We start from the raw sequence: 25,103 nt of genomic DNA on the forward strand, positions 1-25,103 counted from the left end.
GTTAAAATATGTATATTTAAAATATATAGGAACACCTGCAAATCTATTTCAGGTATATCAGACCTTACAAATTTGAAAATTATGCCTTCAGTAGTGATGGAGAAAATACTTTCGTTGTGTGGAAAACACTTAAGTATTTTGTCCATTTCAGAAGCATCTTACACCATAAAGAAGTAGATGAATAAGTATGTGTAAAAATTCAATATTTTGAATATATTAAACCAGTGGGTAGAGGGATATAGAACCATATTTCTGTCTTTTGAAATATTTGATTTCATTAATATACTATGTAATTCACCATGTGTTTCAACAATACACCATGGGCATCAACTGTTTTGTTGATACAAGATTTTTTTTCATAATTGCCATGAACTTATACTGAGGAACATTCACGTTGTTTGTGTTGAGCCTAGCTGAAAATGGAATAGAGGTAGGTAATTACAGTATAAGGAAGGTACTGACTTTGCTTTCAACAAGACATTCAGTGATACCCCACTAGGTAGTTTTTCTGAGGAAAAAAAAAGCATGCTTTGTAATGTTTGAGAATTGATAACACTAAAGTTTTTGACCATTTTTTCATTCAATTTACTGACAATTATAGAATTCTTTTTTATTTTATTATAATTTATTCACATTACACTCCGATTGTAATCCCCTCACTCTTCTCTTCCTGTTCCTACCCTCTCTTCCTCTTCGGCCCTATTTCCCTCTCCTAGATCTCTGACAGGTGGGATCCTTCTCCCACACTGTCTGTCCAAATATTTAATATTGATATGTGAATTTGAGATTTTGGGATGTGTATTTGAGAAAGTTATGGATGTTAATCTCTTCCAAGTTGGCATAACTTGGAAATGAGCAATTCAGCCACAGGAGAAATTTAAGACTAAGCAGTAGCTGCTGGAAAAAGGATACAACTAACATTCAAGAACACTGGTTGCATCAACTTCCAAGTTATGAAAAATGGTAATGGTCCATGTCACCCTACAATTGATATTTACTTTAGCACATGGAAATAAATTATGGGTTATTTAATCTCATAATGCTTCCTTCAAACACACCTGTGACCTTTTAAACTGTATGTGTCAGCCTGTATTTCCTGTTCTTCTCTCTGGCAGTCAAAGACTCTCAATTACCACTTTTGACAATTCAAAAATTGTTATCTTTGGTAGACACTAATAAAAATGTGACAGGGTCATGTTAAGATGTGTAACACAGTTAAAAAATAGCACACTTGTCTTTAAATTTATTTTATAGAAAAATGATGTAAAATATTGTAATATGTTATAACCATCAATATTGAAATGATATATTGAATAAAATGGGTTAAATAAATATGGTGTTAATTTTTTTTAATATCATAAAATTTTTAGGCTTTGATTAATGAAACAAAAATGCAGGCATCATGAAGACTGTGACACTCTATGAGCCCATGGTGTGCTCTCTGTTTTTCCTGAGTGGTCAGCAGAGAAGTAAATACTCATCTGGGGCATGGGACCCAGAGCCTTCTTTCCCATTGCACTGCACTACCAAAACCTGTATTTATTTAGATCACAGGTAGGTAGTAGACAAATGTCATTTGTCTAATCAGCCTCATCAACATTTTGCCTTGAGAGGAACATATTTGGAAAGACCACTCTTCTCCTGAGATGAACTCATCAGAGTCCTCCAATGAGCCACTGTATTTGGGGACGCAGTAGAAATGACTGCAGGATGCTCGAAAAGAGATAGGAAAAGAAGAAAGGGGACAAGGCAGGAAGAAAGGGGAGAAAAATGGAATTGTGTACCTCAAGGTAAAGTTTTATCTAAGCTTGTGTTTTCATTAATTGGATCTCATAGGCTGAATGATTTATGAAGTAAGAAGTTTTATCCTTTCATGGTTTAGAGGCCAGGAGTTTATATACCAGAATTTACTTCTTGTGGTGAGAATTCGCAACAGGGGTAGTACAAACACCCCAAAATAAGAAGGATGTTTGAAAGGAGCATATCCAATTAAAATTTCCTAACAGAGCCGGAAGCAGTGGCACACACACCTGTAATCCCAAAACTCAGGGAGGCAGAGACAGAAGATTCTCTGTGAGTTTGAGGCCAGCGTAGTCTACAAAGCAACTCTAAGACAGCCAAGACTACACAGAGAAAACCTGTCTCAAACCCCAAGCCATCCCCAAAAATTGCTCAGATACAAATGTACTTATCCCTATAAATAACAAATAACTACACGTAGCATATGAGAATCACTGAATTAATATTTTAAGTATTCATTTTTATTTTATGTATATTAATATTTTGCCTACATATTTCTTTGTGCACCACATGTATTCCTTGTGCTCACTAAGGCCAGAAGAAGGGATTGGGAACCCTGGAATGGGTATTACAGGTGCTTGTGATCTACCATGGAAATGAAAGGACGCAGACTCAGGTTCTTTGGAGAATTCTTAACTGCAGACCAGTCTTTCCAACCCCAATTATTAACGTTTTAAGTGATGATGTTTGTTCCTTTATTTGAAATTCACCTTTCATTCACACAATAAAGACAGGCAGATGCTAGCTCTTGAAAACTGTTAACATCTTGAGACATAGTAATCATTTTTTAAAGAAGAGTCAGAAGTGTGATTCCATAGAGCATTTGTCAAGAGATGGGGGGAAAAAAAGACCCTTTAGCAGTTCTGTCCCAACTGCCTCTTAGGATAGGGAGGGAGACAAACAGCTGTATACAGTAAAACTAGTGTTACTGAGTAGACAGGAGGCATTAGGCTTCTCCAAAGATAAGTTTTGTGGTTTATTTGCATTTTTAAAAAAGCACATACTTCTTGGTTTCATTTTTGTGGGTAATTGAAAGAAAATAATTTCATGACAACAAACTTACTTAACATTGAAATCCTATTTAGTTCCTTAAAAAAATAGAACCAAGATAATATGCATATTATGATGAGTAACATCGTTCAATTTAACCTCTCAATGGAAAGTCACTGTTTTCTCTTGTCACATGACTCTCTCCATGCCTCACATTGTAATTCTATATCAATAAAATACATAAACTAGCAAAACGGTGCTTGGCATTCTTAGCTCCAGTGCCATCCATATTGCACAGTGGCATCTCAAACTTTAGAGGAAAGCATAGAGGTCTCTGTTTCATGCACCCCTGAAACTCATTTTGATTACCTGTGCATACCTGGAAAATAAAATACATTTGACAATAAATAAATTAGTTCCATTTAACAGTGACATTCAAACTAAAAGCAACCAAAACAATGATGCACACTTCTCATCCCAGTATGCAGTAGGGGAGGCGTGAGAACTTCGTGCACCACACCCTGCGTGTGACTGTGAGGACATTAAACTTTGTCTGCAGTTGGATACATACCAATCTACTTTTCTCAGCAGTTATAAGAGTGGCGACACAATGCTGTATTGCACACTGCTTTTAGTTACCTTTAACTCCATTATCCCAGGGCACCGCATGGCACCAGGCCCGGCCCTGGCTGAAGGTACGTGGGGAACTTTATGTCAATACTCTGTGTTCCCCACGTTTCCCAAAGTTCCTACGTCTGTTGTGCAAGGCTCCTGCCATCACTTCGGTTGATACATAGACCCACAGGAGCATCGCTGCCAGGATCTTTCATTCCTCACTGGGATTTTTGAACATATATAAAATTCTCCTACAAGTTGATAAGCTTCTTGGGAATGTTAACTTTTGATTTTGGGAGACAATGTTGGTAAAACTGCACAATATAAAAGACTGTTAATATTGCAATGATTCTATTTTTTAATTATCAGTATTAATAAAGATACGACAAGTTATCTCTTCTATAACGTACATTCTTTCCAACTTGGCATTTTCTGATGATATGAAAATTATGCTACATTATTGAAATTTTCAATTTCTTTCTATTCTGTCTATACATTAATTGAAGATTAAAGACACGTTTTTAGAATCTTTACTTATGTAAATACCCTGGAAATAATCTTGAAATTTTTGGATGGGGTTAGTCTGTTATTGCCTATAATAATTAGCATGCCCATCCCTCATGGCCCATTTGTTTCCTTTTGAGCGGTTTGCTGACAGCTATATGTTTAGACCTGAGTTTGTGTGGACATGCGTTCTGGTGCTGCAGCACAGGAGCTCCAGGATTACAACCCTAGTAGTTTATTTGAAATGTGTCAGTTGCTTAGTGACAATCCACAGTACTTACAGGCAAATCTTACAGGTTTGCTAAGAAGACAAATGGCTGGTTCTGTGATCAAGAGTAGTTTCATGTTTGAGGTGTAAACATCATATCTTGGAAAGAAACAGAACAAATCCCATAAAACAAAATGAAAAATTTGATGGCAGGAAATAAAATTTTTTACTTTGTGAATGAGACCAGACTAATACCTTTTCATTACTAAGTCTTTGCCCTTTAATACAAAATTCCAGTTTCTGCTGGGTGCAATAGTGCAGGCACGTAATCCCAGCACTCAGGGAGGCAGAGGCAAGTGGATCACTGTGAATTCGAGGCCAGACTTGTCTACAAAGTGAGTCCATGATAGCCAAGGCTATACAGAAAAAACCTTGCCTCGAAAAACAGCAGCAAAATATTCCAGTTTATGTGTTCTGAAAGTCTAAAATCCAAACTGCACATAAATAGGACATTTTTCACTTCTGTAGAGTGATTTTGCTACACCTCGTGTCCATGAATAGCCAGCCACAGAGATCTGAGGGTCAGAGTCTTGGCACTCACTTCATATATAATGGCCAGATGTATCTTCACATTCATAGGCCAGAGTACTAGATTTTCTGCCAGGGGACACAGATTGTGTTATTTTATAAACCCACACATGGCTTATTTTGACTTTCTCCATACATTTCTTTTATAAACCAGAATATGAGAACATAAGAAAAAATTTTGACATATCTTACCTTATATAGTAGTTCTTTCATGCTATTCTTTACCTTGACAAACTATCAATACAACATATGTATGTAGAGCTAATGTTTGCTGAGGTTAGGTATTTTATATCTGTGTATATACATATATACAAATTATAGACAAACCCGTATATAAGATATGGGCACAATCATATAGACATGGCCAAATACTACTGGAAAAAAATCTAGCTACTAGAAGACACTCTTAAGAAAGGTTGATGTTTAACACTAAGCTCAATGAACCCTGTGCCCAGGTAAAGGTTGAGTCTATTTGCAGGAATGAGTGTCCAAGTTTCTGGTTGGACAGGAACTCACTGTAAAGTGCAGCCCACACTGAACCCACGGCTGAGCCTCCTGTCTTTGCCTCCTGAGTGCTGGTATGAACTACGATGATCAGCTCTATTTTTTGTCCTCCAATATCTCTCCATAGATTATTTTAACACATAGTTAACTCAGTTGCATTTTAAGTTTAATTGGAATCTATGGTTAGTTGAAAAAATTTAAATTAAACCTAAAATCTTGATAGTAAAATAATCAATTAGTATCAGTTTCTTTGTGGGATGGGATGGAATGTGCTCAATATTAACTCAAAGTTCCGAAAAAAAGACAGAAAAGCATTTTACAAGCCAGATAAATTTTCTCCATGATGAAGTCCATATCTGGTCAGGTTCTTGCCAACATATGTGTAAAGAGGATATACCAGAGGTAGAAATAACAGTTACAAAATAAGATCAATTGTCATAACAGTGCCTTTATAATGTGAGAAATTATTGATGGCATGTATACCAAAGAAATATATTTGTCATAAAAAATCATAACTCTAAAAATTGGACTTCTGATGCTGGCTCTCTCCTACAGAGAAATTAAGAGGTTAGGCCAATATCTTACTTGCAGTTTCCTGAATCAATTAATTAAGAAAAATGGTATATTTCCCCTGTGATTAAATATTCATTCATACTTATACTCATCACTCTTCCTCTAGGCTTCTATTCTGACAGCATTGTGTTCCCATTTTTTTGTCAGATGAAAAGCATCTATGCAACAGGGAAGTATTAAAAAACAAGAAAGAGAAAATAAAACCATATAAAATGATATATTATAAAATGAAATACAAAATACACTTCACAAATAGATTGGAATGCTTTATATTGCAACAAATATTGATTAGCTTACACAGCAACGGTAGAAGTAGACACTCTGAAAAATCTATACAGTTGGTGAAAATCTCAATGAAGAAGTAGCTTCAGAATGGAGAACACAAATAAACAAGGAAGAGAAACTTATGAAGAATGACACTGCAAGCTGAAATCCCAAAGTCACTGGATACAAGCAGGAAAGTAAAGTTTATTATTGTCAGAGACTAGAGAGCAAGAGAAAATGAACCAAGAGATGAGCTGTGAACTGAACGTACAGAAACGTTCCTGTAGATAGAGGTTTTAATATATCACATAGAAATGTTTCTTTTGGAAACACCACTTTCAACCTTAGCTGACCTACTCCTGAGATACAGCATCACTTCATTTAATGGTGAGGTCCTCCTTCTCTAAAAATTTAACAAGGATCCACCACGTCAGCGCTCTCACTCTGGACATCAACCTCCAAGCACATAGATTAGCACATGGGTCACATTCAAACGGTAGCTTACGCATTTCCTGCTATCAATATGCCAGATGTTTTTCCCCTGGGCACATAGGGATTGAAATTTCTGAGGAAATGAATGTATATCTTCATTTTGCTGGACAATGAAATTTATTTTCCCAAGATATTATTCCAGTTTACTCTCATGTAATGAAGGTAATGCTTCCAGGTAGTTTCAGTCTTTCGACAATTCTTGCTATTAATGCTTTGTCATTTTAATGTTCTGAAGGCATCACTTCCCAAACTTATACACATGCTGCACTTAGGTTAGTCACAGGACAAGATGTCTTTAAAATGGCATTGCTCCCAACTGCAATCTTTATCGTGACTCATTTTTCAACTCTGTAAACAGGCACTCTCACACTTACTCAGTAAGGAAAGATGCGCATAAATAGAGTTTTGAGGAAAATACAGCATGATGAGTTGTTCTCCAGTGTTAAAGCTAAAGAACACTTTAGTATTTACACTAAGGATGAGCATTTACATTAAGCAGAAGAGTACTGGCAGGTGATGAGCACAGAGCTAAGGAACCACGTCAGTCTTGAGAGCATTGCAACATTTATCTTGTGATTTGACAAGCAGCCAAGTTCCTGGCTAAAGTAGGCACTGTCCCTTTTCCAGGAAAGGTCATCCAACAAATACATTCATGGATATATTTATGGTGAGCAAGATGGAAAAAGGAGAACCAAGATTTCATTCAGACTACGAGAAGTCAAAAGAATTGATATTGGGTAACAGAGTGTACGATGCTCGAAAACTGTGCATTATGTATGGCATTGCTATAGACTCAGTATAAAAACGGCAACAGATAAAGTTATTTAGATGTTGGGTGCAACATGACTGTTGGAATTTACAACCTTGATTTTACTGCTAAGATTATTCTGCTAATGTGTATCTTTCCCTTTTTCTAGCTTACTTGGCATCTTGATACTGGGGAATTGAACAAAAAATTAAAATCAAGGAAAGATCAGAAGCCATAGCCTGTACTTGGGCAGAAGCAGGAACACAAAATGTGGGGTCTATCTCTATAGCAACCTGAATTGACAAATATGTGATTATTAAAACTGTGTGCTTAGAATAGCACTTTAAAATAATACTTACAGTGAATAGAAAAGAGATGTTTATTGTTCATGTTTGTGTTTTATAAAATCTAAGAACATTGGTGGAATACATGTCCTATGTACATAACTATGAATGAAGGCCAGGATAGATATAGTGACCAGACAAGAGTCATTGGTACTCACGGTGTCTACATGTGGAAGTCCATTTGTTTTGCTGCTTATCCATGTGTGCTGTCTTTTCTTGGTCTTTCCTCTGTCCTCACTCTGCTGTCAAAGATATAAAGGGTCTTGAGTTAATTAACTACTTTGAAGCCACTAATCAAAAATTGTATGTGCTAATTTTAGTCTTTTAGGATAAATCCCTAGTAGCCATCGGTGATGTTTTATCAGCAAAGGAGTTAGAATTGCCTTATTTTTTGGGAACAGCTAAGGAAAAGAGAGATGACTTTTATAAACAATTTTAATTTTATCTAAGCTGTTCTTTGAAAGGTATACAGTTTGTGTAAGGTTCTTATATAATATGAAAAGTTTCAGTTATGGAAAGTTACATATGGATATAACATACATGCAAAAAACTGAGTTGGTGCTGTGCCATTAGCTACGTCATGACAATACCTATTTCCCTGCAGGTTTAAGATGTGGTGGCTGCTGAGAACAATCTGCCTTATCCATGTATTTGGAAAAATATTTTGTTTATTTATAAAAACCGACAATCCTGAAGCTCACATGAATGTTGTAAGCTATTCTTATCACTTATGAAAGTACATGCATTTACTTTACCTCTAGTAGTTTCTTAATCTTTTCTGAATTGTTGCATCTCTTACAATCTGAACATGTACCATGAATGATGACTTCATTCCAAGAAGAAATTATATTTTAAGAATCATGAAAAATGACTGAGTATAAAGGAAGATTCATGAAACTCATGATTCCGTGTCTTCTCTGCTAGAGTGAGATCATTACCTTCTGGAACTACCCAAGTGAAGAGTATAAGGTCAAGACCAGTGATGGCTACATCCTTCCACTTAACCGAATTCCTCATGGGATAAACAACACTAATAGTTCAGGTAAGATCCGAGTGAGATAAATATTGAGGCCGTTAGCATTCAGAGGCAATGACAGTCTAAGCAATGAAGTACTAAATAGCTACCTTCAAATTGAGTAATTTCAAGAGATCAATTGGTGGTCCCTGACTTCAATGGATAAAGTTGGGGATTAATGGAATCTGCCTTTCATTGGTCACTATGAGCACAAGAGTGTCTATCTACCAGTGGCAGAACTTTCAAGAACAGTGCATCTGTGAGGCCTTTTAGTTTACTGTTGTGAATATTCATAGTTTATGCTCTGGAGAGTAACATGTGAGATCTGGTTCATGCCTCATATTCATCTAGCAGCCCACGTTGTTCTTTGAGTCCAGTGAGTTCTAAAAGAAATTGCATATTAATCTTTGAGTGTTTAATGATTAGTATTTCTGTATATTTGCTTTTTGGGTTTCATAAGGTGCAAACCATTCTTTTCAAGTAACTACAAACTATAAAATCTAAAACTTAAACAGATGTACTAAGGGAATTTATGCTTGAGGGGGGTAAGGCAGGAGGAAGACCAAGACCCTGTAGCAGTGACTCTTCTCTTGTCCAGTTGAATATCGATTAGTATTGACTGACATAACATAAGTGAAGTGAAGCTTTAGCTCGTCCCTGTTTTCTAGATTCAAAATATTTTTGTTCCATTGTGATCATTTGAAATTGCTGCTTCTATTTTCAGTAGATGCTGATGTTGTGAAGCTTTTTTTTTTTTTTTGGCATTGTTTTTGCAGCTCCAAAGACAGTGGTATATTTACAGCATGGCTTGTTTTCAACTGCTGGTGTGTGGGTTGCCAATCCTCCCAACAACAGTCTGGCCTTCATTCTAGCTGACTCTGGATTGGATGTGTGGATGGGGAACAGCAGAGGAAGCACCTGGGCAAAGGAACATGTGAACCTAAGTACAGATTCTAAAGAATTCTGGGCTTTCAGGTAGGGAAAATCCCATGTCATTTGAGTTTTGCCTTAAGAGAATTGTTAAATAAATCTGTGGAGCTGGATTGAAAGTATTTCACTTGGAGTGATATTTTAGATGATCGATTTTGGTGACATACTTTAGGACATTGTATTGAGGTTATTATGCTTAATAATCACAATAAAATTCTCATAACTTAATTTCCTACTCTTGAAATACTAATTACTTTTCTAATCAACCCACTTATTTGTAAAATTATAGGGGTGTGTGTGTGTGTGTGTGTGTGTGTGTGTGTGTGTGTGTGTGTGTGTGCACCTGCGCTTCAGGGTATGTCTGGAGGCCAGGAAAAACCTTAAGGGAGTTGGCTGTCTCTTTTAACCATGTTGGTCCTAGGCATCAAACTCAGGTCAACTGGCTTGGTACCAAGCACCTGTGCTCACTGAGTCATCTCACAAGTCTCATCCATGTCTGTATAAAATTGTTTCGTTGAAGAAAATTTGATATACTTAAAACAACGATTTGGTAAATGTAGAAATTTGCAGACAGCCATTCTCCATTACTTTTTACCTTAAGTGTGTATCCTGATTTATGTATGTATAAATATGCTGGTGTGTGTAAAATGGGTATATTCATGTACAAGTGTTTATGTGAGGATCAGAGCACAAATTTAAGTGTCACTCCTTAGACACACTGTCCGGCTTGGAAATCTCTAAGTAGGATAGGCTGGCTGGTCAGCCAAAATTCTAGGACATGTTTATTTCTGCCTTGGGATTGGTGGGATTTCAGTCATGCACCAGCATACAAGGGTTTTTGTTTCTTTGGTTGGTTGGTTTGATTTGTTTTATTTTTAAGGTAGGTCCTGGGAATCAAACTTATCAATTGCTTTCCAGTGAGCTACATCCTTAGTCTATCCTGTTGATATTTTGTGACTAGAAGGTCTGCCAAAAAGGGAAAAAAGGAGAAGGCTAAAAGTTCATAGGATTACTTGGCATCTCAGACTAGTAGAATATCATCTGGAGTTTATTCTCATCAATTTGTACCTCTAGCAATCTCCCCCCCCCCTCTCTCTCTCTTGTCTTGGGGAAGGTTTTACAACCTACTTCACAATCTTAAACCATATACTGATCATATGGAGAACTTTTAGAAATTCAGCTCTAGGGTAAAGGTGCTCTGAACTAAATCTAACTATTCGTTCCCTGTGGACATAGGCGATGCTAGCTTAATTCTGTGCAATATGTATAATTGTTGATCTATATCATGGGAAAGTTGTGATCACATAGAAATGGTGTTTATAAGATGGTAACATAGGAAGCATGTGGGGAGTAATTGATTATTGGTACTAGTTTGTAAGCCATGTCTCCCTTCATATAGACTATATAAAGACATCATTTAAAACAGAAATTACTACTTATTGGTTAATAATTAAATCATTCTCTGTCCATTTTGTTTTCTTACAGTTATGATGAGATGATAAAATATGACCTTCCAGCCACCATTAATTTCATTCTGAATAAAACAGGACAAAAGCAGATTTACTATGTTGGCCATTCTCAAGGCACCCTTATCGGTAGGCCAAAAAAGGACAATTCTGAAATGTTATCCTAAAGAACCCAAGTGTGTGTGTGTGTGTGTGTGTGTGTGTGTGTGTGTGTGTGTGTGTGATTTGCATGTTTGTAAAACACATACAAGCTCTTTGACAGCTGATAACAACTGTAGCCTGCTTTTAAAATGTCAAATGCTAAAACCATAGTTTCTAACACATAAAAATGTAAATGAAGTGCATGTGTGAGATACTCCTAGTATTCTCTACAGCTAGAATTCCTGAGAGTAATGACTCATTGTGTGTGTGTGTGTGTGTGTGTGTGTGTGTGAGAGAGAGAGAGAGAGAGAGAGAGAGAGAGAGATTCCTCAGATCATATCGTATGTGTGGAGGATTAGTGTGTCAATTCTGCTGAGGAAAAGTTTTATGAATCTGGCTTTACTGAGGTATTAAGTTATCTTGTCTTGGTCATTTCATACAGCTTCAATCGGTGTTGTATGGGCTTGTACAAATTAGATATTTTCAAAGGAAAAAAGCATGACAAAGGACAGATTTTTCCAACTGTCTGACTGCCAATGCATGCATTTGTCCAATTTGTAGTGTGATAGGTAGATGACTGACAGACAGATAGATTGATTATAGTTAGATTCAGGAATAGATTTGTACATATGTGTGCACCTACATGAGTGGGCTGGAGGTGGTCAGGAGACACTTGTGAAGGTAGAAATGACGAGAGATCATTCAAATCAATATGCGACCTTTTGTATGGTGTCTTTTCCAAGACCCAAGGAAGATTTTAATTTTTAAAAGTGTGGAGCTTATTTTTAAATATGGTCAGTCTAGCTACTCAAATCTGTGAGCCAGCAGTCAAAGCATCAAAAGCTGTCTACAAGTCATACTAAATGTTAAACAAGCTTCACACTGGCCAGAAGAGAAATCAAACAGAAACTAGTTGGAACAGTCCAGAGAAGAAAATGCCAAATTCCAAATGTACTAGAGGGAGAACTTAAAGGCAGAATATTTTCTCTCTCTTCCAGAATGTTTTTTTTTCTAGTGGAACATTATAAAAAGAGTCATTCACAGTAAGTGAGAGGAGGAGGAGGAACAAATTGGATAGAACTTAAAAAAATTTAATGTCTTAGCACTCTAGTGAATAAGCTAAGGGAAATCCCTAGGGCCTATTTTAAATGTCTGGCAAAGAACAGACATAATCTCCTGCAACAGCCTAAACGCTCAGAAAATGTTAAGAAGAAGGAAACAGCAGCAAAATACTTTTTTTCTTATTTCTTTCAGCTATGGGGGCATTTTCGACAAATCAACAACTGGCTGAAAAGATTAAAATGTGTTTTTTTCTGGGTCCAGTTGCTACTGTTAAACATGTCAAAGGTTCTGGGCGCAGTCTAGCTTACTTCACTCCAACGTCTTTCAAGGTTTGTGGTGAACTCAAAGCAGTGGTACGCACACACTTTCTAAATAAGATTGCTAAAGAAGAGATCTACCTGTACAACCTAATGCTCATTAACCTGCACAGCGCCCCCTGATGGCAACAGTGAGTCCCACTTCAGATCTGGGCAGCCTGTGTTTTGTCTTATGCACTTACTTTTCTCAAACACGAATGCATTTTTCTTTTATCTATATCGGCTTCTTATTAATTTATTTTTTTTTATTTTTAAGAGTTTTATACTTAGTACTATATCTACCTCATTCCCGCCCCTCGCTCTGATCTTCCACCTCCTTCTGCGCCCCCTCGCCCTCTTTCATGATCCTCTCTTTAATTATCATCATCATATACACATATACATACCTACTAAGTCCATTCAGTGTTGCCTGTGTGTTTGTACGTACACACAAGGCCTGATCGCTTTGTATTGAATAATCTTTTGAAATGTTTCCTAATATAGTTAATTCACCTTCTGTTTCATTTCAAGTTTTCGATTACTGTCTTCTTAAATCTTATACACTTTCATTAGATGTAAATTTTTCTTTATACGTGCCATCACCTTGAAAGTGTATACACTAGGTATTCGTCCTGGTTTTTGATATCGTTATTTGTGTTATATAGCTACTGTGATAATACTGTAGAATCATTAGGATATGTGCTCATTCTGTCTCTGTCTTTTTTTTTTTTTTTTCATTTTGGAAGCTGCTAACCTGCACTTCCTGTTTACTTAGGTAATTAATTTTATTCCTCCTCAAGTCTCTGATAGGGTTGAAGACCAGATAGTTTAGTTTTACATTAAGCTTAGTTGTTTAGGGGTAAGTTATGTTTAGGTCTAAATAAATGTTTTAAATTGATAGAGATGAGATATGATAGATATTGATTTACATTCAGACTTTTAGACTCACCAAGATAGGAAAGATGTTTTCTTCAAAGTTGCCAAATACAAATAGCCAAAACACTATGAATGTAATATTTATGTAATTCCTATTATTTCATGGTTCTTCTTGCTGTATGTAGTTTATCATATTTATGTGTAATAATGTAAATATACATGTAAAAAAGAAACTTTTAAAAAGATAAGTAAAAACATTGCAAGCATCGCTCTTCAAGGTGATGGCAATTTTCACTTTCTCAGGATAGGCTTCATCTTTTTTAAAAAAAACATTATTATGTATACAGTGCTCTGCCTACATGTACACCTGTGCACCAGAAGAGGGCACCAGTTCTCATTACAGATGGTTGTGAGCCACCATGTGGTCCCTGGGAACTGAACTCAGGACCTTTGGAAGAGCAGGCAGTGGTCTTAACCTCTGAGTCATCTCTAGGCTTCATCTTAAGGCAGTATCAGGATCCCAAGATTCTCTAAGATATTTGCTACCATCAAAGTATGATGGCAAAATCCCTGCATATCCTTGCCATCCCTTAAGGTTCTTAAATGCCTATGACTGTCTGCCAAACTGGTGTTAAAATTAGGTACTTTACTCATGTCCTGTTTATATTTCCAACTATTTTAAAGAATTGCATAGTATCTTGAAAATGTTCATTTTATTTTAGGAAGGTTAATTCATACCTGTAGATTCAGAACAAGCAGAAAAATTGTGAATTCTGGCCAGGCTGAGCTACATAGGCAGTACCAGGCAGACCTAGGATACACAGCAAAATATCTGGAATAAACATCAAGCAAACAAGAAAACCATATAGAGGTTAAATTGCTGTGTGCTTGTCATATTCTCTTTTACATAATAAAATGTAAATCTGTGCTTGGTGATATTATTAACACTAGAAGCAACTACTTTCCTTTTTTAGGTGTAACTCTCCTAGTCTTTTAGGGTTCTAAGAAGGCTAATTGGGCATTCTGTGCTTCTTCCTGGATGCCAATTATTCTGAATTGCCTAGATTTGTTTTATTTCTAAGCCTTACATCATACTTTAAATCAGCATCCTAATTTGCACCAAACACACATGAAAAACAAGTAGCTTGTTCATTTTCTGACATTTATCTCCCTAATCCAGAGTGTAACTCCATTTACAGTTTGGTTTAAAATGATTTCTGTTGTTTGTTGATATATCAGATGGGGTGTGTGTGTGTATGTACATGTGTGCACATGCATGTGTGTGCATGCATGGGTGTGCATGCATATGTGTGTGACCCTTTACCCAGTAATTTTGCTCTGTACAATGACTAATTTGAGCCAGTTCTTTTTTGTCCTCTTGTAGATTCATTTAGTTTTGATAAATAGGATTATATTTTATATACTACAGCTTTCTCTTTTCCCCTTTTCATTTTTACCATGTCATACATGCGTAGAATGTATTAATTATATTCACCCAATTATCCTCTCTTACACATCCTCCTCCCTCGGAATGACACCTTCTTTCCATCTCACTTTCTACTTTCATAAGCTGTTTTTATTATTACTATTCGCTGGGCCTACTTGGGTTTCTTGCATGAACATGAGAAGGGGCTGTGTGGATATGAGCAGCTCACCAATGAAGAAAATGTCAATCCCTCTGCTGGCCACAGAATATTTAGTTGTGTTTTTCTATTTAAATTTTGCCTGTGTTTTATTTCATTGGCAAGCTGCTGCAGAATAAATGTTCATTGATGTATCAAGATAAAATGTTCTATTATACATTTAGGTACAAAGTACTTATGGTTTCATAGTCTGGGAAGATTAACTTCTATTGCTAGTTGTCATAAGAAATGGCTGGCAGATGTACTATGCTTTCTCTATATCTACCGAGATTATGCATTATATCCTTCATAGTCTGTTAACATGGCTAATTAACAATTTTCTGGTAATTAAGGCAACTTTCATTCCAGAGACAAATCTCAGTTTTTCTGAATATATTATTCTTTCCATCAATATCACTTCCTAATTTTGCCAGAGCAGGAAGAACAATTGGCATTCACACCTTTAAAATTATTATTTACATTTATTCTCTATTTTATTTTAGCCAGAATTTTATACATTCTAAGCTGGCTATGAACCCGCTGTGTAGCTGAGGACAACTTTGAACTGTTCTTGATTTTCTTTCTTGGGCTTCTTAAGCAGTGGTATTTTAGATGTTTATTACTATGTAGATTTTAATGCAATGCTGGGCAATACATCAGCTGAGCCACACACCCAGCTGCCATGTTCATTTCTGAGAAGTACTGGCTATGTTTTCTTTTTCTATAATCTCTTTCTAAGTTTAATGTTAGAGTAATGCTAGCCTCGTAAAAGAAGTAGTAAGTATTCCATTTCTTCCTTTTTTATAACATTAATGTTTGGACCATTTCACATGTAAAATCATGTGGGTATGATATTATTCCTAGTTGGAAGCTTAACTATAATATGATTATAAAACAGACACAGAACTACTTATATTTTTCATTTTAAAATTAATAAACAGATAATTTGTCCAAAATCCATGGCCCTATCTTTTTTATGTCTCTGGCTTTGTTGCCACAATGTACCCCCATTTTATGCTACTCCTAGATACAGAATGCCAGGACATAAGGTTTAGAGATGTGTAATTTTAGCCTATGGGCTAGTCACAGTTTAATCACTACAAAAACATTTAATTACTGTGCTCATTGGAGAGAGGCTTATCTCAGACATTTCTTCTTTCGTGAGTCTTTCCAGTGGTTCATTCCCTGGCCTTGAGTTTATTTCCTCAAATAGATGAGTACTCCATACTAAGCAGAGAGGCTGAGTAGATCTCTATAGATCTTTGAATTTACCCCACGTTCTCCTATGATGGAAACCTTAGCTGCTTTGGTCTTCTGCAAATGTCATTTGTTTATAAAGATTACCAAGCTGGGATCCTCTTTGGGCAACAGATGGCCAATGGAACAACAGTTAGTTAGATTTATTTATTTTTTTGGGGGGGGGTACTCCCAGCCTAATATCCAGTGTCTGATAAATCTTGTATGTATTTTGTGTGTGTGTGTGTGTGTGTGTGTGTGTGTGTGTGTGTGTGTTTAATTAACCCTACCTGATATCCTTTCAAAGTGAAGCTGCCATTGTCTCCTTCCTCCAGCATCTTCAATCACCTGTATCTATTAAAGTTGTCGATCTTAGTCATTTCATCTAACTGGAATACAGCGCTATGGTGTCCTCCATGTTTGGCTATCACAGTTAGGGTAAATATTGTTAGCTCGCCTGTGCTGTACAGGAACCTCTTCTGTGAAAGAATAATACTCTGTTGGGTAAATGTAACACATTCACTTAGTCTGTATAGGCACTACTGACAGAAGTTGTCAGTGGTTTTCTGGTTTTGCTCATTTACAAGTGTTTGTGTGGATGTGTTTTCCATTCATGGTAAACATACATCAAAATATAGCCATTTCTACACATTGTTTAGTTTAACAAGTCTGCTAGGCATTAACCTTGAGTAACACCTCCACAATAAGGACACAGAAAGATTGCTGTCATCCCAAAATGTTCATGGTTCTCATAAGCTTTTGTTCCATTTTAAGCTGATTAAAAGTAATTCCAGCACATTTTGGGGGGCTCTTTTCTCAAATTGTGGACTAGATGCCGTAACTGTGAACCCAGCCAACCCACCCTTCAGTAACACAGGATAGTTCTGTGTTATGTCTTTTACTCCCTATAAACATTGTGCTTTCATTCAGACAAAACACTTTCTCAGGCTAAGAGCTGCTCTTCAAATTTGTCAATTCCAGCTCCTATTTGGTGAAAAGGAATTTTTGCCTACTGCATATTTCAGCAAGCTGTCTCCGTATATATGCGACATCAAGGTGGTCAGTACTGGATGTGTTGCTGTCCTGACATCGCTGACTGGATACGCTCCGGAGCACTTAAATACAGTATGTGTCATTTCCTTTCAAATTCATTGTTTTCCCATGCTGTTGAGATAACGAATCTACCTGGTGAATTACTCTTTAATTCATTTAGTATAATCTATATTAAAAATGAAGATGTGCTTTGCATTCAATTCCCAAGTTATCAACATGACAACATAAAAGATCTGATATGCACCACATATGAATGACTATCTGAGTATCAGGTATGGATGGCTTTCATCTTTTTCTTCTACTCACTACAGTCTAATGCATCTTCTGCATTCATCTGGTAATTATCATCCAGTTCAGCACTTCTGCTCCAGAATTAATGATAGCTCCACATAGACTACCACATAAAATATGAATCATTAGCAAAAAGAAATACATTAAGTCATGAAAAGTAAATAAACTGGGTCAATTTCAGTTAATATCTAAAGTTTGCCTAATCTTTGACCCTTATAGAAAATCATGTCCTTAGAACAATTTAACATCAAAGCACACAAAAGGTATGTATATAGTTATTATTTAAAAAAATTAGAGTCAACTGTCTTGAGAAGCTCACATAAAACCATTGGTGTGTGCACTAATTCTACTTAATGAAATGCAGTGGTAAGCCAGGAAATCATAGACACACAAGTAATGTTATATGGCCTGAGAAGATTGTATTTATATATTTAGGAGTATGTAAGAACAATTAAAGAAAAATAATCTATAAGTCATGAATCTGAGAGAGAGAGAGAGAGAGAGAGAGAGAGAGAGAGAGAGAGAGAGAGAAAGAGAGAGAAGGAGAATCTATATATAGTAGTAGTTGGAGGATGGAGAAAGAAAAGTAATGTATCTGAATTTTAAATTTCAAAGAAACTTAAACTTCCATATCGAAACAGTATTTAGATTCCTTACTGTGATCAAAATCCAGCCTTTCCTTATAAAACTGATTGGAGATGTGCTTCTTTTATCTTTGTTTTATTTTATATGCTTGGGTGTTTTATTTACATGTATGCCTGTTCACCATCTGATGCACATATTGGTCACTGAATATCCAAGAACTGGAGCTCTGGGTGGTTGTGAGCTACACATGTGGATGCTCGGGTTGAATCTGGGTCCTTGGCGAGAACAAGTGCTCGTAACCACTTAGCCCACCCTCCAGCTCTGGAAGGTCTATTTTCGTGTGAGAGGAAGACAGCCTCACTGTTTTGAAAGATTTGTTTCTGTGGACAGAAACTAAATACTGACAAATGTCTGTGGTGTCTGACTCTCTTCTAGAGCCGCGTTGATGTGTATATAAAGCACAGTCTAGCAGGAACATCAGTTCAAATTCTTGTACATTATTCTCAGGTACAATTTTTCAAATGTCTCTCTTGTTCTTTTTTGTTTTTGTTTTTGTTTTTTCTTTTGCTTTTGATATTCTCCCCCAGCCCCTTATAAGTTTCAGAAAGTCTCTGCCCAGTTGGCTTTGTGGTCAGGGTACTGCACCCCATTTGAAAGATTAAAGGGAACTTATGGATACATAGAACATTTGTAGAAAAGTGTGATAAAAAGCAGAGTGGTGACATTATTTTATTCTCAGAGAGAATGACTTTCTATTCCAATCAGCAAATCTATATACATAGGTTTATGTCCAATTACCACCAATTTTAATAATTAATTTCACAAAGTGCAACACGATAACTGTAGGTGCCCTTAAGGTCTATGAGTAAACTGTGATGGGTTTTATACCTACCTATTTAGAAGAATCCCCTATGTGTCAGCCAAGACACCGTGGACAGAATGAGCTCATCCTACTGTCATTTGACAAGAGGTAAACTGCTACCTACACATAGGGAGCAAGTCCCTATGTGTCCCATAAGGGATTTTAAAAAATATGTTTTAACATATACTATTTAAATTCTATACATGAGTATGATGTGTCTTTACTGGTATACTGGTATACATGGGATACTATTATCCCATGATCAACAAGCCAGTATATGTCATATCCTAAGAGATGCCTCTTTATATTGTTTTGTTGACAATATTCTATTAAGGATTCTGCAGTTCTCTTAACATTTCCATTTTGTTTCTGTTACTTATTTCTGATCAATATAATTTCTTAATTTTTTCTATTTTTAGATACAGAGAATATGTAACATACCTATCTTAACATTTCTGAAAAATCTTGTGTAATATTACAGAACAATTATGTAAATAAAATTATATATTAAGGGTACACATTTTATTATATATAAAATATTAATGTAATAGCAACCAACTTATTCTGAAATACGTTCTGAGTTCATTTGAATTATGGAGTAGAAAAGCAACTCTTATAAGTAATAATTTGAGATTTTATATTTTATTCTTCTTATAAGCATTGAGATTCTTATAACTAAACACATTTGATAATTAAAATATTTATAAGCTAAATATTTATGCTAAAACTAAATATAGCATAAATTGATAAACTGATTTTGCATAATTAAATAACTAAGCTTTTACTTTTCATAAATTTTCTCAGCTTTTTATTGACTTCTCTTGCTATGGAGTACATATAAATTGATACATTTTAAATATTATTCAAATGTTTGTGAAGTATTTTTTGTTTGAGGTGTTACAATAGTAAGTTTATATTTTGAGATTCTTTTAGATCTATTCATGCTATGTGTAACTTTGTAGGACTATAATTTGGTCATTACTAATCAAGCAGTGCATGTTATTGAGATATAAAATACACTGGGTTTATCTGGGCCGATGTGTTATTATTGTAAAAAGAGGCAATAAAATGCAACAACTTTTGTTTCTATTAATATAAGGCTTTGTAATTAATAGTGTGTTTTGTTTTTATTTAAGGCAATTAAGAAAGGTGTATTTCAGGCTTATGATTGGGGAAGCCCATCTCTAAATATGCTGCACCACAATCAGGTAAATCTGATCTGGCCCTTACAAAAGGATTCAGTCTTAGAAATCTAACCAAATCCCTCTTTGTTAGATAAGACTATGGAACGTTTTATCTTTTTTAGGAAGAGGGACTGCACGGAACTTTGGGTGGATTCAAAACAAATAGCATCTTTTGTATCATGATACTATGACAATATCCTATTTATCACATCATTTAAATATCACAAAACTATGTGGGATTTATCCGATTTTTATTGAGATAGTCATTTCACGTGCAAATAGCCAAGGTTCTGAGAATTTGGGACTTGTATGAGTTCAAGCTTGGACGAGAGTCCACAAAAATCTGGGCATGGTCACACATTCCAGTAACCTCTGGATAAAGGATGCTCTGGGGAGGGAAGAAAGTGTAGGCTACACAGAAAGTAGTTGCGACACAAACTATAATAAATATATATAAAAAATTATCTCTTCCTGACAAAGGCTGAGATCATCAATAATTTCTATGGACATGTTAACCACATCATTATAAGTATCTTGTCACAGATGAGAATAAGCCATTAACGGTTTGATATTTTTGTTAAATTTTCTTAGTATTTTGTTAATGCATTGTTTTTTTTACCATTTTCCATTAGACTACTCCTCCATTATACATTGTGGAAAACATGAAGGTTCCAGTAGCCATGTGGAGTGGTGACAAAGATTTTTTGGCTAATCCAAAAGATGTCGCAAATTTGGTACCCAAAATCTCCAACCTCACGTTTCACATGAATATTCCTAGTTATAGCCATATTGATTTTGTAACGGGATTACATGCTAAGACTTCAGTTTCTGATAAAATTGTAAACATTATTAAGTCAGCATGAAATTCTGCTCTAGTTTTTTGCATGCTTTTTAAATCCTTCTGAAAGTCTCTTGTTTTATAAGTGCAAATATTTTCTTGCTTAGCATTTTTTTCTTCTTCACTTTTCAGGTTATTTGCATTAGTGAAAATTACAGTAATCAAAAAAATACTTCATCTTATGACTATTTCTTAATTATTAGATATATAAGAGAGAGAGAGGTGGGGGGTGGAGAGGGAGGATTGCTCCTGAAGAGAAGGCCTCCTTTTAATTTGCAGTAATGAAATCCTAAAATAAAATTTAAAAGAAGAAAGAAATCCTAAAATACTGATAAAGGCATAGGCCATGCTCATAGTCTGATATCATATATTATGCTGTCTGGAGAACAGACTGTAAAATGTTTCATACTCCATGGGGGCACTAGTCTTGTTGCATAGCTCCCACAAGTCTGATCCACAAGACTTGGTGAAACTTTCCCCTGTCACACTACTTGTGTGGACCAGGAACTGTTTTTTAACAAGTCACTTATGTCAATATTCTCTAGTTTGAGAGAAGGAAGAAACATTTAAAATTATCTGAGTTATTAACAGAATATTCACAGGCTTGGTCTTTCATGGAAGCCCCTGAATAATGTGCTATTAATAAAATTATGTAGATAGATAGATAAGATAGATAAGATAAATAGATTGATAGATAGATAGATAGATAGATAGATAGATAGATATAGATAGATAGATGTACTGGAACTCTTCATGCAACACAAGCTAATCACAAATTCAGTGTGTGTGTGTATGTGTGTGTGTGTGTGTGTGTGTGTGTGTGTGTGTGTGTAGATTATTTTCTCCTATTCCAAGTTTCTACAGGACTTTCACTTGATTAAACATTGGATTTTGTGAAAAGCTTTTTCTCCATCTATTGGTGATCATATGATTCTGTCTCTCTGTCCATCTGGGTAATCATGTATTATATTTATTGGCTTGGAATATGTCAAACCACCCCGGTATTATTTCTGGAATAAAACAGACCTATTGATGATAAGTGATTTTTTCGTTTCTTGGAAGTATTTTTTTTTAATTCTTCTTTTGTTTATTACATTCTGACCGCAGTTTCCACTCCCTCCACTCCTCCCAGTTCCCCACTCCCACAGCCCTCCCCCCATACCCATTCTCCTCCATTTCCCTTTAGAAAAAACTAGGCCTCCAATGGCATGACAAATTACAGTAAGACTAGTCACAAAAGTTATCCTGAGGTAACCCAGAGCCAGAAAGACAAACATAGTATGCACTCACTTATAAGTGACACTAGCTGTTAAGTAAAGGAAAATCATGTTATGATCCCCAGACCTAAAGAGGCTAAGTAACAAGGAGGGCTCAAGGGAGGGCACATGATCTTCTTGAGAAGGGGAAATAAAATAGATTTTTGTGGGTGGACTTGGAGGAGTTGGGAATGACAAGAGGAAGGGTCAGGTGCAGGGAGGGTGGAGGGACAGAGTAGTTGTAGGCACAACTGGAATTGGGGGCATTTGAGAAAGTGAGGTAAAAACATAATATAGTGGAAAGCTACTGGAATCTACAAGGGTAACCGTAGTGAAGACCCTTAAGATTGGGGGATACTGAGCTAGAACCTTCCATCTTCTGTAACCAGTCAAGAGTTCCAATGGTGGAACTGGGATACCAACACAACCACAAAACCATCAACCTATAATTTGTCCTGCCTGAAATATGTGCCAGGACAATGGCGGAACAGAACTTGTGGGAGTGGCCAACTGGTAATTGGTCTAACTTGAGGCCCATGCCAGGAGAGGGAATCCATGCCTGACATTGCCTGGATGGCCACAACCCTGATGATGGACAGCCAAGAGACCTAAAATAAAACCAAACACATCTGGTAGTAAAAGGAGACAATTGAAATGATTCCTAATGATATTCTGCTATACTCATTGATTGGTGCCTAGACCGATCATCATCAGAGACCCACAGCCAAACATTAGGCCGAGCTCAGGGAACCTCACAGGAGTCGGGAGAGGATGGTAGGGATCAGAGGGGTAGAGGACAACCATGAGAACATGCCCCACAGAATCAACTCAACAGGGCTCATTGGAATTCGCATAAACTGATACATTGTCAACTCTAAAATATAATAATAATGGACTAGGATATGGATTGGAGAATTATCTTTTTGAAGCTGATAAGTGCTAAACTGTCTCAAACATGTGACCAGCGAAATGCTATCAAGTGCCTTGGCCAGGGAAAAGTGAGACCAATGAAGCTAAAGGGAAAGGCCTTATCCATCCACTTGAGAACTGTATAAAGCTGTCATGTCCCATTAACATCCAACAAAAATAATATTTATTTTAGAGTTTGGATACAGACTATGAAGAGATTAAACCTCCAACCTTTCCCTTGAAGTGAGCGGATGACTGAACCTGCGGGTATACCACAGAATATCATTTTCTAAACAACTGGAGATTTTTCTCAGAGGTCACCAAAAGAGAATCTCAATATCCTGAAACTTCTCTTTGAAGTTTTAGAAACTGTCATCTTAGAAATTGAATCATTCAGCTAGTGACACAAGAATGTGGCTGGAAGGGAAATGCTGGTGTTTATGCAATAGAAAGCCCTGCGATGTGCACTCAGGGAACCATGGGATTGGCTTAACCTAGCTGTCTCTTGAGGCATGCGTCATAGGTTTGGAGTCTATGGCTCCTGAGGCACCGCATGCCTTCCAGTTCCTGAGAGAGCAATGTACTCACTCAGGCAGTGAAGCAGTCAGGTCAAGGAAGCATGGAAGCTTGATAGGACAATTGGTCTTAGATAGTAATCTGCTGTGCCCTGTATAGCTTGCAACATCATTGTGTCCTGGAGAGTAAAAGTGTATTGATCCTGGAAATTGCCATTATATGCTGTTTCTAATAAAGGTATAAAAAGTCTGATTGCTCTCACTAAAACTGTCACAGCCTCAGTTGTGCTGTGGTCCCTCCAACCCTCCTGCTTTAATTCTTGTGGCCTGATAAGTAAGTATGGGCACTTGTCTCTCTGTGACCAGGTTGAGGGTTTTCCCCCTGTTCATGTTGACTTTGCTCCCCCACCTCCAGCTCCAATTTCCTCCACTCCTAAAACCTCTCCAGCAAGTGTAGTTTCTGAAAGAATGGACATGTTTTTTTTCACTGCTTCACTTCATTTCTTGCTGATGTTATTAACGAGGTTTCTTATCCCTCAATAAAATAATTAACTTCTAAGTCAGGTGCAGGTCTCCAATGCATGAGGCTGTTCTACATAGTGCCCGGGAGACAGGAGAAGACAGGAGAGGATTTTCCCTTTTTCTGGTGAGTGAACTACCCAATCCTAGCAATCCGGGACAAAGAGTTAGAAACTATATACATGTTTCCTTCAAGACTCTTTAGGTTCTTAAGCAGGCTGTGCTCAAGATGGATCAGTGCTCTTTTTACATTGTCTCTCCTAGGTTCTATTTCTGGGCAAGCTTTTCTTCCCTCGGACTGGAGGATCTTAGCAAAAGCATGTCTTACTGGGGGGTCACTATTTACTGTGGAAGATTGACTATTTAGAAAAATGTGAAAACCAAGCTGTTAGAAATCAACAAAATAATCTGCCCATACCTTTTGAAATGTTAGTAGGAGAAGACATGTATAGTGATGCTTAATGACAGATAACATATCCTCCTGTGGCATATGGACAAATTGATGCTTTGCCTTTATCAGCGTGACATAAGGTACCAGAGTCTTGAAAAAAGACCGATGAACTTTCTACAATTGGACGGGGTCCTAACGAGCCATGCCAAGATTTTGTTTCCTTTTTTTTGCAGGCGGCCAGGTGATGGTTGATGGTGAGGCAGTATTGACTACTGTTACAACTGGCATATAAGAATGCTGCTGCTAATGCTGCATGTCAGACTGCCTTCTATCATTTTAGAAAAAAAGGGTATTTTAATGAGTACAACCATCTCTGTGCTGACATTGGACCTTCATATACTCAAGGGTTAACTCTGGTGAGGCCCT

At 36.6% G+C, this 25,103-nt stretch overlaps 1 protein-coding gene across 1 annotated transcript; it reads left to right on the forward strand.

Annotated features, from left to right (window-relative positions):
* Positions 1-8,241: 8,241 nt before the first annotated feature.
* On the forward strand, positions 8,242-21,112 carry LOC311592703 (tear acid lipase-like protein; the record flags this gene model as incomplete). The annotated part of the gene is made up of 9 exons (XM_084773423.1): positions 8,242-8,340; positions 8,555-8,672; positions 9,422-9,620; positions 11,061-11,170; positions 12,437-12,573; positions 17,256-17,399; positions 18,639-18,710; positions 20,202-20,273; positions 20,882-21,112. The coding sequence occupies 9 exons, from the start codon at positions 8,242-8,244 to the stop codon at positions 21,110-21,112; spliced, it is 1,182 nt and encodes a 393-aa protein (XP_084629549.1).
* Between the last annotated feature and the right edge of the window lie 3,991 nt (positions 21,113-25,103).

The sequence above is a fragment of the Acomys minous genome (assembly GCF_964271855.1).
Source record: "Acomys minous genome assembly, chromosome: 2".
NCBI classification, from domain to species: domain Eukaryota; kingdom Metazoa; phylum Chordata; class Mammalia; order Rodentia; family Muridae; genus Acomys; species Acomys minous.